This window comes from Populus euphratica, unplaced genomic scaffold, assembly GCF_000495115.2.
Source record: "Populus euphratica unplaced genomic scaffold, PopEup_1.0 scaffold68.1, whole genome shotgun sequence".
Classification (NCBI taxonomy): domain Eukaryota; kingdom Viridiplantae; phylum Streptophyta; class Magnoliopsida; order Malpighiales; family Salicaceae; genus Populus; species Populus euphratica.
The window spans coordinates 383,039-397,819 of NW_011499901.1; the positions used below are offsets into that span (position 1 = coordinate 383,039).

At 35.9% G+C, this 14,781-nt stretch overlaps 2 protein-coding genes across 3 annotated transcripts; both read right to left on the bottom strand.

Annotated features, from left to right (window-relative positions):
• Window positions 1–973: 973 nt before the first annotated feature.
• On the bottom strand, window positions 974–5,418 carry LOC105132822 (MLO-like protein 9). 2 transcript variants are annotated; one of them, XM_011036530.1, is made up of 15 exons: window positions 5,116–5,418; window positions 4,839–4,896; window positions 4,489–4,706; window positions 4,121–4,237; window positions 3,812–3,869; window positions 3,604–3,692; window positions 3,287–3,361; window positions 3,118–3,206; window positions 2,944–2,993; window positions 2,804–2,844; window positions 2,540–2,713; window positions 2,287–2,322; window positions 2,134–2,201; window positions 1,905–1,965; window positions 974–1,693 (listed from the first exon to the last, which is right to left on the bottom strand). In XM_011036530.1, the coding sequence occupies exons 1-15, from the start codon at window positions 5,242–5,244 to the stop codon at window positions 1,340–1,342; spliced, it is 1,617 nt and encodes a 538-aa protein (XP_011034832.1). In that variant the 5' UTR covers window positions 5,245–5,418; the 3' UTR covers window positions 974–1,339. The 2 variants fall into 2 exon arrangements, with proteins under 2 accessions (XP_011034832.1, XP_011034833.1); XM_011036531.1 differs by lacking the exons at window positions 4,839–4,896; window positions 5,116–5,418 and having other exon boundaries at window positions 4,489–4,753.
• A 2,174-nt stretch (window positions 5,419–7,592) lies between these two features.
• Window positions 7,593–12,689, bottom strand: LOC105132823 (protein S-acyltransferase 21-like). The gene is made up of 10 exons (XM_011036532.1): window positions 12,356–12,689; window positions 11,630–11,743; window positions 11,387–11,507; window positions 10,772–10,968; window positions 10,378–10,446; window positions 10,225–10,296; window positions 9,962–10,090; window positions 9,390–9,470; window positions 9,096–9,302; window positions 7,593–8,746 (listed from the first exon to the last, which is right to left on the bottom strand). Exons 1-10 carry the CDS (start codon window positions 12,398–12,400, stop codon window positions 7,823–7,825), a joined length of 1,959 nt encoding a protein of 652 aa, XP_011034834.1. The 5' UTR covers window positions 12,401–12,689; the 3' UTR covers window positions 7,593–7,822.
• Between the last annotated feature and the right edge of the window lie 2,092 nt (window positions 12,690–14,781).

Genomic DNA, 14,781 nt, shown 5'->3' on the forward strand with positions numbered 1-14,781 from the left:
CCTAAGTTGCAATTTTCGACCCCTGTTACTGCATTACTATCTATTGATGATGCTCATCAGCTTATGCACCCGATATGCCATAATATAATTGATATTTTGCTTGTGTTCTTGAAAGAAGGAAAAGAAATCAAATCGCCATTGGCAGTCTTTACAATGCCTTTAAAATAATAATTAAAACCAAGAAAAGATGGGTGGAAAATTCTTGAGAAACTGAGCTGAAATGTAACACCTTTTTCTTGACAACTGGCCGACTGTTGCTACTCTGGATTTATTTGAACATGAAGGGAATGTGTTTCATCTTCCTTATTTACTGAATCTTTAGTGATTTGATCATAGGTTGGGAATGCGTTCCATCTCCTTATTTGTCTGAATCTTTAGTGATTTGATCATAGGTTGCCTGTTCGCTCGCGTGTGTGGGAGGGAGGGATTATTGGAAGCAATTACGGAAAGCATGACAACGTATATGCAAACCAAATGGAGGAAAAAATGCCGTAAGAACTTCCTGCTGCTCAACATGGCACTCTGACATTCTAAAGAAAACATGGAAAACCTTAATTTACGGATGAACAAGAGAAATGATCAAGATTTACATGGGAGAATTATGTTCTTGTCTTTGTTTTGGTCTGGATTTTGTGAAATCTTGATGATGATTAACAGTCCATTTGTCTAAGCTCTGTATTGAAGCCATGGTGATGACGATGACGGCCGCTGGAATCCGAAAATGGCTTACGGTTATAAAACTCCGTTAAACCCGCATCTCTCCATCCACTCCTGTCACTGGAACCACCATTTTGCCCCCACTTGGTTTTTGGTCCACTCTTCTGCCTTTTTCAATCAAATCTCAACCAACAACCAGATTCTTGGGTTCGACCGGGTTTTATAACTATACTGAAAATAACTAACTGCAAAGGAACTACTATGATGAATTCAATAATGGGCTTGCGAGAATTGTCTTCCACAAGGTTTACCAAATATAGGACTGAAATATTTGTATTAGTACAACTTGCTACACAAACAAAACTGTTGATGATGTTTTTGATTTCATCTACATGTCGTATGAGGTTCTGGGAACAAATTTTTGTTGCTCCAAATGTGTAGCAACAGCAATCCGAAACCAGCTATCATACCTATCTTTAGACTTAGGTTTTCTTGCTGCACAGACCACAGCAATGGTCATGCGAAAATAGGAGAAAAAAAAATTCTGTATTGCCACACCTAAAGTGACCTTGTCAGGAACGTAACAGCAGTATTGTGTGGTATTTCCACTGCTACTGTGTGGGTGTGGGGCCCTCGAGACAAATTTTGTCTTGCGGCTAACATAACCCATCCATAACCATGCTTAACTCAGTAGATCCCGTTGGACAAATGGGGAGCTGTTGTCACTAGGGCGATGCTGATGATTGACACTGAGTTCCACATCCACAGTTGCCGTGATGTTAGCTGTGTGTTGATCATGGGATGCTGCTTCTGCTTCAATATCAGAGAAATCTGGACCTTCAGAACCAAATTTATTAGGTCGAAGACGTGTGGGGGATGAGGAATGCACCGAGGCATCCGGACTTCCACCCAGAGTCATTGTCGGGAGCTGATCTGGTTTCCCTTCGTTCGTTTTCTTTACAGCCTTCTGATGCCAATTCTTTAGGGCCTTTGAAGTTTGTTGATCAAAGATTGAGCGCTTCATGGTTGATCCCATCTGAAAATTTCAGGCAGGAAAACTAACTTTCAATACTTTCATGCTGGAGCAGAGAATATGATATCCTGACAGGTCTCGGGAGTAGTTGCAGATGGAGCATATTGCTATGTTTTGTTTCACTTCTTAGTATTTCTTTCGATTTGCTTCCACATCTGTAAAATGTTTAACCTAACATGAAATTTGGAAAGAAAATGTGATAAATGAGTAATACCTGTGTAACAAGGGCATAGAGTGGAAGTGTGGCATAGCTGCACAGGACTTGGGCTCCCACGCTGAGAATTTGAGACTTCCATTTGGTCACTTTTTCAACAAATTAATACAAATTCTAAGTTCATAACGTTACAGTCAAGCTTTTCTACTTCAGCGTCGTATTCAGGATGATGTGGAGGCCTCTGGGGCTGATGTAAAAGAATATGCCTAGGTGCTTTAACATGACTTACCCGAAAGTAACTCTGACGAATATGAGGACTGTATCTTGATTCAAACAAGATTCCTTCCCGAACTCATACTGCAGAAGCAGGAAAATTAATCATAAAAATCCTTCTGTGATCAAAGACAAATACAGTGAGAAGAGGAGAACGACAGGCTATTACCCATGCCCAAAGGAAATATGTTAGCTCAAATGCATTCTAGACAGGAAGAAAACCAAAAAGCTCATTAGAAAAATACCGGAAATCGTAAGATAAAGATACAGGACCATAGAAATTTTTTCTCGAGTACCACTACTTTTATTTCAAAAGAGACAGGAGGGGATAAGAGAACTAAAATTTGCTGACAGAACTATCTGTCTCGAAGCAAAAGCTTCTCTACTCTGTCATGCAAAGAAAAGAAGGTGCCGTGTGAAACCTGAAAGAGGACAAAGTGGATGAGATAAAGGACTAATTCAGGCCAGGAAAACCAGAAATTTCCGTCAGACACTTGCACAAGTGGTATCCCTTGAACCACAGCATGCCTTTCTTTAATTTCAATAGCCATTTTTGCTATAATTGCTTGTAGTTTTGTTCCAACTGCTAAGGTGACCTTCAACAAAACCCATGGAAATATTAAATCTTTACCCAGTTAAAATAAAACAACAAGAGAAGACATGTCTTTTGTGAACAAATTTCTTACAAATAAAGGAAGAAAGGAAACACAGAACTGAGCCTTCCATCCTGAAAAGTACAAAACCAATAACTAATAGGAAGCCTTGGTTCAAGTTTGATGAAGACTACGAAATGGCTAAACTCAGAAAAGAAACAGGAAGGACTGACCATGAACGTTCGAGAGCAGATTGAGAATTGCAGAGGCCCATAGTAGTGGACTGCCAGGAATGTAAAGATAGTGAATTGGAAACTTACAGAAAGACAGTGGATATATGAAGCAATACTTGTGACTGCTATCTGGACAACTAAATTCGTATGTTGAATATAGTTTGACTGCTTTACCTGATTCCAACGACTACCTTGAAATCATCTTCTAATGTTTTTTTGATATACTTTTGAAAATTAAACTTGCTTCCAGGAGCTAGATGGACCTATAAAAAAACTCAATTTACTTGCCTATCATACTAATTCAAAATGATGGTTAAAACTTTTGCACCTGTTAGAGACTCACAGAAATGAATCCATGTCGCATGGTCAAGTAATCAGACTTTCGAACGGATCTGAAGAATTGTCGATAAAAGCATAGCTGGAAGGATTAAAAATTCAAGCACAGTTGTCAATACATAAGCTAAGAACATAGGACTGAAATTAAATTCAAATATTTCAATGTTAAAACACGACATTGATTCAAATTCTACTATGGTTAGGTCTATGAAAATGCAAGCATGGAGTTCAAAATTCAAAACTGATGCTAAAACGCCAACAATTTATCTAAGCGAACATGAATCATAAGAGAATCTGAGGTGAAAACAGTGACTTCTTTCTTACCGAATAAAAGAGGATTGGAGTTTTTGTCCAGAAACTTGTGTGTCCTCTCACGAATGATGTCTCATGAGTGAGCCTGAATCTTGCAGGATCTGAACAATCAGCACTAACCTCACTAAATGCACAGGTTAAGATCACCAAATTCTTGAAAAATAAACAATGCATGCCTCAATATGAAGAATGGAGAACACGTTATTAGCATCTAGAATACCATTCATGGCATCATGCTCCCTCCAACTCTCGCGTTCCCAATCCTTCCAATTGCGTATCTGCATAGGTGGGGGACTATTATAGCTTAAGGTCATGGAATGGAAAAGAAACGAGGTTATCTCCAGCATGGAATGGAAAAGCATCAAAACCCAAACAAGTTGCTGTTCACTTTTCAGAGACCGGTCAGAATTTTCTGAAGATCTCATTCTCACCATGTCCCTTGCATCAGCTAATCAATGGCAAATCAAACTTCAAGGGACAAAAAAGAAGAGAAAAAAACCATTATAGAAACCCAAAATGTACTCCCTACCTTCAATTTTCCAAGCATCATTGTTATGGCACTGTATACGACATGAAATACTGCTAAAAAGAATATGAAGATGTGCAACTGATGCAGTCCCTCGACAGATATGAGAGGCACTGACCCCTAAAAACACAAATTGGCAACCATGAGTTACAGAATAGGATAAGAAAAGGCCAGCATAAGGTCACTTCATGAGTTATAGTTTCTAAACAACTTTGTATTATTCAAAAGGACTAAGGTTGCCTTTAGTTAGTGTTTCACGACAGAAGTGACAAGAACATATTGAGTTATAGGTACGGAGATGGAGACAAAAACACTGCCTAATTAACAAGGTTCAACTATTTGACGTTTCCTTGGAAACAAGGCATACTTACATCTTTGCAATCTTTACTTCCACTCTCACCAGCTAAAAATCTATGCTGCGACCATAAAAGCTTGCGATGATTCTCCCCTCCACTGTCATCTTGTCCTTTTTTACCCTTCGCCGGGCATGGTAACATTGTATTTGCATACCTCAAAGGAATACAGATACCAGCAATATAGCTTTGTGAGAATGTCAAGGTTAGAGATATGAATCCTAAAACCATAAGCTCTGCAAAATTTACCAGAAAAAACAGAAGAAAATATTAATGGTCCCTTGTAATTTCCTTTTTTTTTTTTGGTAATGTTCAACTAGAGAAACAAAAAGATTATAAAAAGAACTGATTAAAAAATGTTAGCATACCCCCTTTAACTTTCTCAAGAGCATCAAATAAAGCAGTGTTGTGTTTTTTTTGGAACCACTGAAATAAATAAAAAAAGAACTATTAGTTTACCGGAAAAAAAAAGGATCAGTCATGGAGGAAGAAGAAATGAAATGCATATTTTCTATCACGGAAATCAGAAAATAAATGCAAAACACAAATTGATTTACATAATGTTATGGAATGCAATCGAAATGAATTTTGCAGGCATCAAAATTAAAAAAGACAAAAAAAGTTAAACAAAAATAATTTATTTACCTGTCCAGTTCTATGAAGAACCTTCTCCAATATGATGGAGACAATAATCATGGCAGCACAAACTGCAGAGACTGCCCATGTCGGTGTCTGCTCGAGGTCTCTTGCACCCGGGGCTTCTCCACCAGCCATTTTCTTAAATTCTAATCTTGAAAGAAACAAAACTCAGACACAGAAACAAAATGCACGAAAATAAAGGATCCCTCTTGATTAAAACCTGTGAACATTAACTTGTAAGAAAAATGCAATGGTTTTCTGAGAGTTTCCTAGATTATTAATAACAACAATAATAATAATAATTCATTGGCTATTTCTCTGTTTTCTTTTCTTTTATTGAATTGAGAATTTATGGTGGTTATTATTATTCAATATTTCTTTGCTTGCACTCCTCTTTTCTCCTTTTCGGCCTTAGGTTATCCCATAAATATCACGAGTGTGTAAATATAGTATATTATAAAAATAAAATAGGAAAAACAAAATGTATTTTCAGGCACTACATTGCTAATTTAAAAGGGAAATTTTTGCACGAATAGGCCAACAAAAAGCTATTAATAAACATCCCTCCTATTGTTGCCATCACTGTTTCCCAAGCAGAGGTAGTGTTCGTTCGGTCTAAAAGTTGTGTTTGGTTAGAGACGCCAAGATCATCATGTAGAGGATCCGTGAGGATGTAGTGACTGAAATCCTTTCATGTTTTTCATACAAATCTGTTGTCCTTAGCAAGCACTGGAATCAACTTGTGTCAGATCCTAGGTTTGATACAATTCATTCTCTTCTTTCCTGAGCTACATGGCTTTCTTTCTCTAAGTTCTGGATCCTTACAAGGTTTACTACTGTTCTGTTTCACGACCAAAAAGTCCATAAGATAATCAAGCCTAAACAATCCCACAGGAAGTACAGGGCCATCTCCCGAAAAAGATTTCTTGAAACAAACATTTTGTTAGCAGAAAAGATTTCTGCTATTCCAGGTGACAAGTGGAATCTGGGTGTGGCTTGTCCGAGTTTATATATAGAGCTCAAATCTTGGTTTCAGGATAAGAAACTCATCTTTTTCGGATACAAAATTAGGGTCCAAGTAAGTGGAGAAATCCTAACTTCGAACTGACATGTGCAGCTGATCGATTTTGTAAAGCCAAAGAATCCAGTAGTGGGCTTGGATAAATGTTCCGGTGACATTATTTTGCATTTGATGTACCGTTGTTATGCCTCCAGGATTGAAAGACCAAGATAATGAAGGAGAGTCTAAGCCAGATGAAGGAGAGTTGCACGGGTGCAATGTGAAGCCAGAGAAATCGAAGAAAACTGGCACGCCACCAGGTATAACGATGGTGCCGATCAAGATTCAAAAGCTGATGCCATGGATTGTGCATTTGAAAACTTTGGCATCATCAAATACTTGTGTTTGCATCCCTGCCTTAGCTCCTCTCAGAAGCAGTAATCCTTCTATGTATTCGTGCGCACAATGTGAGGAGGTCGTCTTGAGCAAGAACTTGGCTTCATTGTCCAGGCAGAAGTAGAGTGCTTGTCGCTTGTAAAGACTAATTTGCTACCTTCCTTATAAATTATTTTGAAGTTGAATAGTTAGCTCATATTCTACAGTGATTTACATTCTATACAAAGTAATTTGCAAGTTTGAGTTCCGATTGAAGAGCTGAGTCCCATTTTTGTTAGTTCTAAGATCCCTAGTCTTAGTGATCACTTCTTTTCTTTTTTTCTTTTTTTTTTTTCAATTTGTATAAGAAAAGGCAACGAACTTAAAATACTAGCTTGTTTTATGGCTATAGTAATTAATAATTATTGTTTTAAATTCATTTTTTTTCTTTTTTCTTGTAAATAAATTAATTAAAATCAGATTTTTTATATTTAATGTGATCCTCCATCCAATCAGATTAGGAATAGAAATAAAAACGGAATATTTTTCTTTTTGAAAAATAAGTTGTGCTCAGATTCTTGCCAATCGATGATCAATTCCAACATCTAGTTGGGATCACTGTTCCAAAGAATAATTAATAAATTGATAGAGATTTCATATCAATGGAAAGCCTCCCTAATCTCCATAAAACAGTAAATACACAAGAATTACAAACAGATCCTGTGTAACAATAATTTTCTAAATATTCTTTATCAGCCAAGCAATTAAATATTCAGTTTACCAAGAGATACTATATAAGAACAGTTTTCTAAATATTCTTCATCACCCAAGCAATTAGAGTTTCAAATATGAGAGAATTTAGAGTAAATCGGGAACCACATTCTTTAATAATATTGTCGTTGTAGTATAATGGTGAGTGTTCTAGCCTTTCTCCAGTGATGTTCGATCCCCGTTAACGGCGACTTTAGTTTCATATTTCTCTTCCCTCCTGCTTTTTCATTTTGGAAAATGATGCCTAGAAAAGATTGACTTAGTTTACCTCCATTAGCCTTGGCCATGCCCATTTTCATCCAAAGCAGGAATGCTTGATCATTATCCGCCCATTCAGTCAAGACAAAAACTTGTGAATGCCATTATAAATAATCATAGAGTAGACACAAGTTATCAGCAATCAATTTATGTTGCTGTAAACCCTATGTCTTTTGGCGATTGCATTAATTATGGAGGTTAGCAAGAGCAGAGTATCAAAAATACTGCACAGGAAAGGAAAGTGGGAAAGTTACTGTAAAGAACCTAATTCTATGCGTCTGGAAAAACAAATCACTGTTCTCTCATTCTCTAAGGAGACCTAGATGAATACAGGTTTTGTTGGGAATCGCTTGGGACAAACACAGGAAGTTGGCCACCCCTTTGTGATCTGCCCTGCTGAAAATGACTTGAGGTAGATCCTCTATCCTGGCTCAAAGCCAGTGAACTACCAGGCCTCCCTCTGCTTAGCTGCTCATTGACGAGGGGACCACCAAAAAATATAGATTGATCTGTGTACAAAAGCTCTGTTCCCCGAACCTGGGATGAAGAACCAGCACCTCTTGTAGAAGAGACAAAGCGTCCAGCTTCTGGATCCCAGTAAACAGTTGTTCTCATATTCTCTGCTGCACGTAAGTTTCTTCTCATGGGATTTTGGGCCGCATTCTCATGAGAAGGATTCCCATTTACTTCACTTTGTCTTGCTGACCAAGGAGATTCATCTGCTGAGGTTTGATAGATGGGGTTGAAGTGGTCTCTGTTTGAAGTATGCTGCTGTATTGGAGAAGCAGCAAGGTTGGAGACATTAGCACTGCTAAAATTGCCAAGACTCTGATGCCATGATCCAATGTCATCCCTGCTAGCATGACTAGCATTGCTGGCTGGATATGAGTTAGTCCTGGAAGGAGATGGACCTGTCACCACTGCTCTATCGTTTCTATTTTGAAATCCTTGATCAGTACTGATCGGACTGCTCCTTCCACTAAAATTGCTACTGGACAACTGATCAGCATCATATGGGTTATATCGAGAACCTATGGGACGTAGCACGGATGATGATGCTCTAGCCTTTGCAGCTGCTTTAATAGCCTCACTGGAATCCAATTTAGCAAGTTTCCATGCACTGATTCGAACTGGACGCTGTGGTAACTTTTTGGCTTTGTCAGCTTCCTGTATTGCATCTGGATCAACTGTGGATGGTAAGCGTCCTCTCTCCAAATGTGGAATAATTTCATCCTGCTCATTGACAACCCAAAGCTAATCAAATCCCAATCTCATTGTTAAAGGTTATGAGAAGGGAACACAAAATACCAAAGGAAACAATTACTACAAGCAGTGCACAAAGCAAATTGTAACAAAAAAAGAAGCAAATTCTACCCTTATTCTGTTCTAAGTTCTTCAATAATGGAGTAAAATAATGACTACTAATTGTAGTTGAAATCTTCCTTTTCAAAGACAATTCTTGCAGTCATAATCTCACGCAGTAGTTATGAGAAAAGAGAAGAATCAAGCTACGCTTAAGTCTTAAGTCCAACATAGGCAACACAAACTTTTCACAGTAACTTCATTTGGATGGAAGTGGTACCTGGTGGTCCATGAAGATTCTTGGAGGTGTACACCAAGCACCTTTAAATTGCAAACTCATTCCTATAGAGCTTCTTCCGCTCACTGCAGTAACAGCTGAACTGGTTGGTGAAGATGGCAGACTTTGCTGCTCTCCTCCATCTACAGATGGTCCAGGTGGTTCACTCTGAGTTCTCATGGCAACTACATACTCATATGTTGTGATACCCTGCAACAATAAAAAAAATTCACCAATTGCACATTACAGCGGAGGCAAACATGGTAAGAGAGGAGGCAAGGCTATTTATGAACGCACCTTTCGAATCAGAATCAAGTGGAAAAAAAATAGTTCCCCCAGAGGCACGGTGGCAAGCAAAGATAGGAATGTGCACAGGGCCTGGATCCATTGTTAAGTTAACATTATAGAATACAATAGTATAGCATTAACAAAGAGAAACTTTATTGTGGTAAAAGCCACAGCATACTCCAGTCCCATCCAAATCATACATGTATCTACAGAAATGTGCATAACAACAAAAAAACAACTCAATGTTACCAAAACAAAAATTCCACAATTAAGATCATTGTAAAGTTTTCATGCGTAATATACTAGAGTAGCAGTATGAACTTAGCATCTGTAAGGACCAATTTATCATTTCTTCAACAAAACCCACACCGATGATAATTTTCTGCATTCTGTGTCCTGTTATAAATAATAACAATAAGAAATGCACATTTATCTCTAACCTGATATGTTGATCACACAAGTAACAACAACCAGACAATGATTGTTTATAAAATTTGAAGTACCTTTCCAATAACCATAATCAAAATACTATGTTTATGTAAACATCTTGTATAAATCAACAGAGAAATTGGGAAGCATACCACTACTGTTGCAAAAGGGGGGCGTGAGAATCCAATGCCAAGTTTCTCCACTATTTGATGATCCATGGCCTTTCTATCTACAAAGCATCTAACAAGTACAGCAACACCAACTCCGAATTCAACAACAAGCTGACAGACAGACACAAAGGTAAACAAAGATGAGAAAGCATATTTTGTTCAGATCTGGTGAAGGTATCTGATGCAAGAGAATTATAATGCAAGAAAAATAAGAAACAAATAACAATCTAAATCGTAAATTTTACCCAGACAAGGCTTGTTGCCATAAGGGAAACAAATGTGATGTAGTTTTTCCTCCCTACACAATTGTTCAACCACTGCATCATAGAACAGATATTTCATAAAGCCCAATATTGCTTAGTGGATAGGAAACAACAAGGTAAACATCTAAAACTCACACGACAGTGATGATCAAATCCATCAACACATTTGTCACAACTTCTGCAATGTTTGCTGAATTTGCGTACCTGGGAAAAAAATATTCAGCAACATTATATAATATGTGAGCTTTATTCAAAAAGAAAAGTGTGGAGGATAAATGAAAACACACTCTCCTACAGAATGTAATTCTTCCCTGCCATTATGGTAATGATTGTTCAACTATGGGTAACTAAATCAATAACCAAGACTTCCTTGATTGGTTGACTTTTTTTATCTTTCCTTCTACCTTTTACCCATATTTTCCCCTTTCCTTCGTTTTTGTGTGTGCATGGTTTGTGGGCAGGGGATTCCACATAAAAAGGAACTCTATCCCAAGCAATAAAAATAAAACCTTATGGAATAAACCTGCACCTCGGCATTGCACAGTGTACAGAACAAAGCATCCTCTCCAGATTCTTCCTGTAGAATATCTTCATCTTTACGGCAATCTTGTTTCACAAGAAAACAGCAAAAGAAACCTCCAAGTCTTGAACACCAACTTGAACCGTATTTATAGGATTTCCCTCCATTTTTTAACCTTATTTTGCTAGGTTCTTCAGCAGAGTTTCCTGATGAAAGACCATGAAGCTTTTACAATTTTGTTTTAAAAAAGGAAAAATATTATGAAAAAGCTTATATCCTCAATGGAAGTTTCATAACTCCACAATAGACAATATGTTCATTTCAATAAAAAGGTTGAGCAATTGCCCACCTACATCTGTCATTCAACTGAGAAAAACTGATACAAACCAAAAACACTTAAGAAACTCAGTTTACACTTTAGACAGTACAATAGCATGATCATCATCATTTCTAGACAAAGTTTCAGAATGCTTCAAGTTTCCTTTCTAAGGGTCCGAGAGGCACATGCTACTAGTACAGTGTTTTCATTATCCATATTATACATCACCAATAAATGTTGACTCCAATCTCAATCTGCAATTCATCGATTTTCTAGTTAGAGAACTGCATGGAAAATAGACTAACCAGGCAGATCTGTGTCATTTTCTGATTTATGGCCTGCTGTCTCATCATCTTCTAGTAGAATTCCAGGATCGGCCGGATCAATTGCAGTGCATCGTACATAAAGAATAAATACGGAGAGCGCCTGAGAAAATCAGAAAAGAGGGAAAATGCAATAAGGCAACAAAAACCCCCCAAAACAAGAAATCAATCACTGAAAAAAAACGAAAGAAAAGAAATGGCAGGGAAGAGCATCATTGTGCTTACCAATACAGAATAAACACCAATAGCCACATATTCATAAATGACCTTCCCAAGAAAGGGAGCGAAAAAGGCATAGAATGCAACAGATAGCACGAAGAAAACTGTAATAGCCACAATCTGTGCACCAGAAACTTTCAACATCAGTACTTTAATTTAACAATAAACAACAACGCTTGTTCACAAACCTCCCCAATATACAGAAACAAAGACCTCAAAACTCATTTGACCAAACACCATCATGCATAAACCATCTATACCATCAACACTTTGCAAAACACTACTAACCAATATCCACTCATATGATCTTCAACCATTAACATTTAACTTTGTTTTCTTACCACAACAACACAGGTAGGTCCCTCCCTCCCTGGCTTGATTCACCTTGCTTTTCTTAGAAAATGAGCAACGTGAGTAGAACAAGATTATGCAAATTACGGTAACGCGAGGTCACATCAAGCCATCTCAACCACACTTGGCTCCAAAATCCAAACTTCAACAACCCGTTTATCTCATAAACCAAGCCATTACTAATAAAAAATTAACTTCAAATTTGGACACTCCAAAATAGAAAGAAACACAAATTTTTATTGGGTTTCTCTCGTCTTACAGCAAAATTATTCCACTACAGTAATTTCATGCAACAAAGAAAAAATTTCCAAATAAAGCCTCAATTTTTACTCATAATTTAAAAAAAAAACATAATAAACAAAAAGAAAGAAAGAAATGCACCTGAAAAGTATGAACAGGGAGTTGCCATCCATGTCGCCTAGCCATTATTTAGAAAATAAAAAATAAAAAAAGTTCAAAATTTTCAATTAAATCCAACTAACCTCTAAACCCTGTGACTAAACACCTTATATAAATCTATGTGCAAGAAAAAAAAATGAAAACTGCTGCATTTCTTTGTATTCTAAAGTGGTTCAGTGAAGTAAAAATGGGTTCAAAGTGGTCATCAATCAGAGAGAGCGAGAGAAACTTGGAGGAGCAGGAGGAGGGGGAGAATTGGTTTTAAGGAAAAAGACTGGATTGGACTACACTTTGTGACTGAAAAATGCGTTTTTGTTTTTGTTATTTATTTATTTATTTCAATACTGTTTTTCGGGCAACGGTTTGATTTTAATAAATACTGTATTTGCACTTTGGGTCATTAAAAACCCCTAATTTGCAGTAACAATTTCCATTTTTTCCTTCTTTTTTTTTTTACAAAATTTCGTTAATGTTTTTCCTTCCTTTTTTTTTTTGTTTGTTTATTTTACCAAAATTAGCAAGCTTCTGGTCTCTATCAATCCCACAGATATGTTAGTATTGTATCAATCCCATAGTATTGTTATGATAATCTATTTAATGAATAATTAAATCTATAGAGTATTTTTTTAATATTCTATTTTTTTTAACTCCTTTTATTTTGATAGTTTGTTAGACGATGATGATAAAAGGATAAGTATTTGAAAAAAAAATCTAATAAAAAAAATGTTTCAGCACAATGTATAGGCATTGGATTAAAAGTGTGTTGGAAGTGTAATTAATAAAAAATATAGAAAATATATATCTACTATATTCAACATTAATAGCATATAATATAATTTTAATGAAAATATATGTATTATATGTGTATATTTGAGACATATATAAAACAAATATATCGAAATATAATTTCGAAACATTATAGAACTTCAAAATGAAGATTTTTGCATCAAATATCAAAATTAGTATTTTGGATATGGGATTTACATTAGCCATATACCTAATGTTTTCTTACTAAAACTAAGATACAATATCGTTTTTAGAGATAAATTGGTCAGAATTGCTTAAAAGTCAAATACTTATATGTTAGATGTTATACACAACTAAAAAATTTATAAATTTTTTTGTAGCATTTAATTATTATTTCAAGATAAAAAAATAAAGATAATAATAATAATAATAGACAGGGCATGTTCCTTGCGCTTTCTATTTTAAGAATGCAAAAAATTATTCTAGAGTTGTCTTAATTTATTTTATGTATTTATTTTTATTCTTTAAGTTATTAAACAGAATCTTAATATACTTTTATAATAAAAAAAGGCATGAAATCTTAGAAATAATTAAAATTATATGATCATATTTTTTATTTTTACATGGAAAATGCTTGACCATGAAACTCTTTCTCCTGATGCAGATTAATATGGCAATGTACAAAATAATATGTTTGTTTGATTATTTCCCCACCTTCGTTTTGTTTTCCATCAAGGAAGAGAAGGCCCAAACGATGCTAAAATTATGAATCAGCCTCATCCCTCCAGAAAAGGGAAGCTCCTTGTAAATATGTAAAATCATAATTATATATGTGTTTGTATATGTAAGCATGCATTTTGACTCGGAAGCTTAGCGTGATTGAGCTGTGCTGCCTAAGGCAATTAATTAATTAATTAACCATCATTAAACTAATCTATGCGTGCACTTTTATTCACCAGCTATGACTGAGATTTCTGCCCAAGATCGAAGGTTCCCATTGTTTAAGTGCAAATGCTTTCATGACAAGCATTCTAATTATTTATTTAACCCACCTAGTGGGTTCATCCTCTCTTGATTTTCTGTGTACTATATTCATCCACCGTCTCTCTAATCGATCCCTTAGTCATCTCGATGCTTTGTAATTTGTTTATGTCCTTCAGATTTCTTAATTTGCTGGACTGCCAACATATATTATACATATATAATTAACCCTTTCCATTGTCAAATGTTAATTTAACTGCAATCACTCTCCTTGCTTTATTTTATTAGATAAGACTAACTACATGGAAACATACACTCTAATATAAATTACATTTTAAAAACAAAGTTCAAGATTCATGAATCGGTGTTCAGTTACTTTGAATTGAAGGGAAAATATATACTTGTTTCATGTTTAAATTAAGTTGATGAAAAGACTTTATTTTTCTTGAAAAGAATCATTTTAGGAGTTTTAACAAAAAAAAAAAGAAGCTTGGATTGATCGGGTCTGCCGCCCATCTGCATACAACCAAAGCTTTACGTCAGATTACCAGCTCCAAGTTGATTCTTATAACTATTGTTTTTTATTTTTTTTATTTTAAGTTTCCTGCCAAGTAATGTGATCATGACTACATGAATGAAAAATTAAATTGCATGAATAATTAATCGGTCGTCTTGATTTT

Bases quoted from the DNA above. Each gene is read 5' to 3' on its own strand.
- LOC105132822 (XM_011036530.1), bottom strand. From the start codon at position 5,244: ATGGCTGGTGGAGAAGCCCCGGGTGCAAGAGACCTCGAGCAGACACCG. The intron at 2,845-2,943 runs GTCAGTCCTTCC...TGTACTTTTCAG, and splicing joins TCTGCTCTCGAACGTTCATG to GATGGAAGGCTCAGTTCTGT. The intron at 2,714-2,803 runs GTAAGAAATTTG...GTTTTGTTGAAG, and splicing joins TTTCCTTTCTTCCTTTATTT to GTCACCTTAGCAGTTGGAAC.
- LOC105132823 (XM_011036532.1), bottom strand. From the start codon at position 12,400: ATGGCTAGGCGACATGGATGGCAACTCCCTGTTCATACTTTTCAG. The intron at 11,744-12,355 runs GTGCATTTCTTT...TCTGGTGCACAG, and splicing joins TCCCTGTTCATACTTTTCAG to ATTGTGGCTATTACAGTTTT. The intron at 11,508-11,629 runs GTAAGCACAATG...TGATTTTCTCAG, and splicing joins TTGGTGTTTATTCTGTATTG to GCGCTCTCCGTATTTATTCT.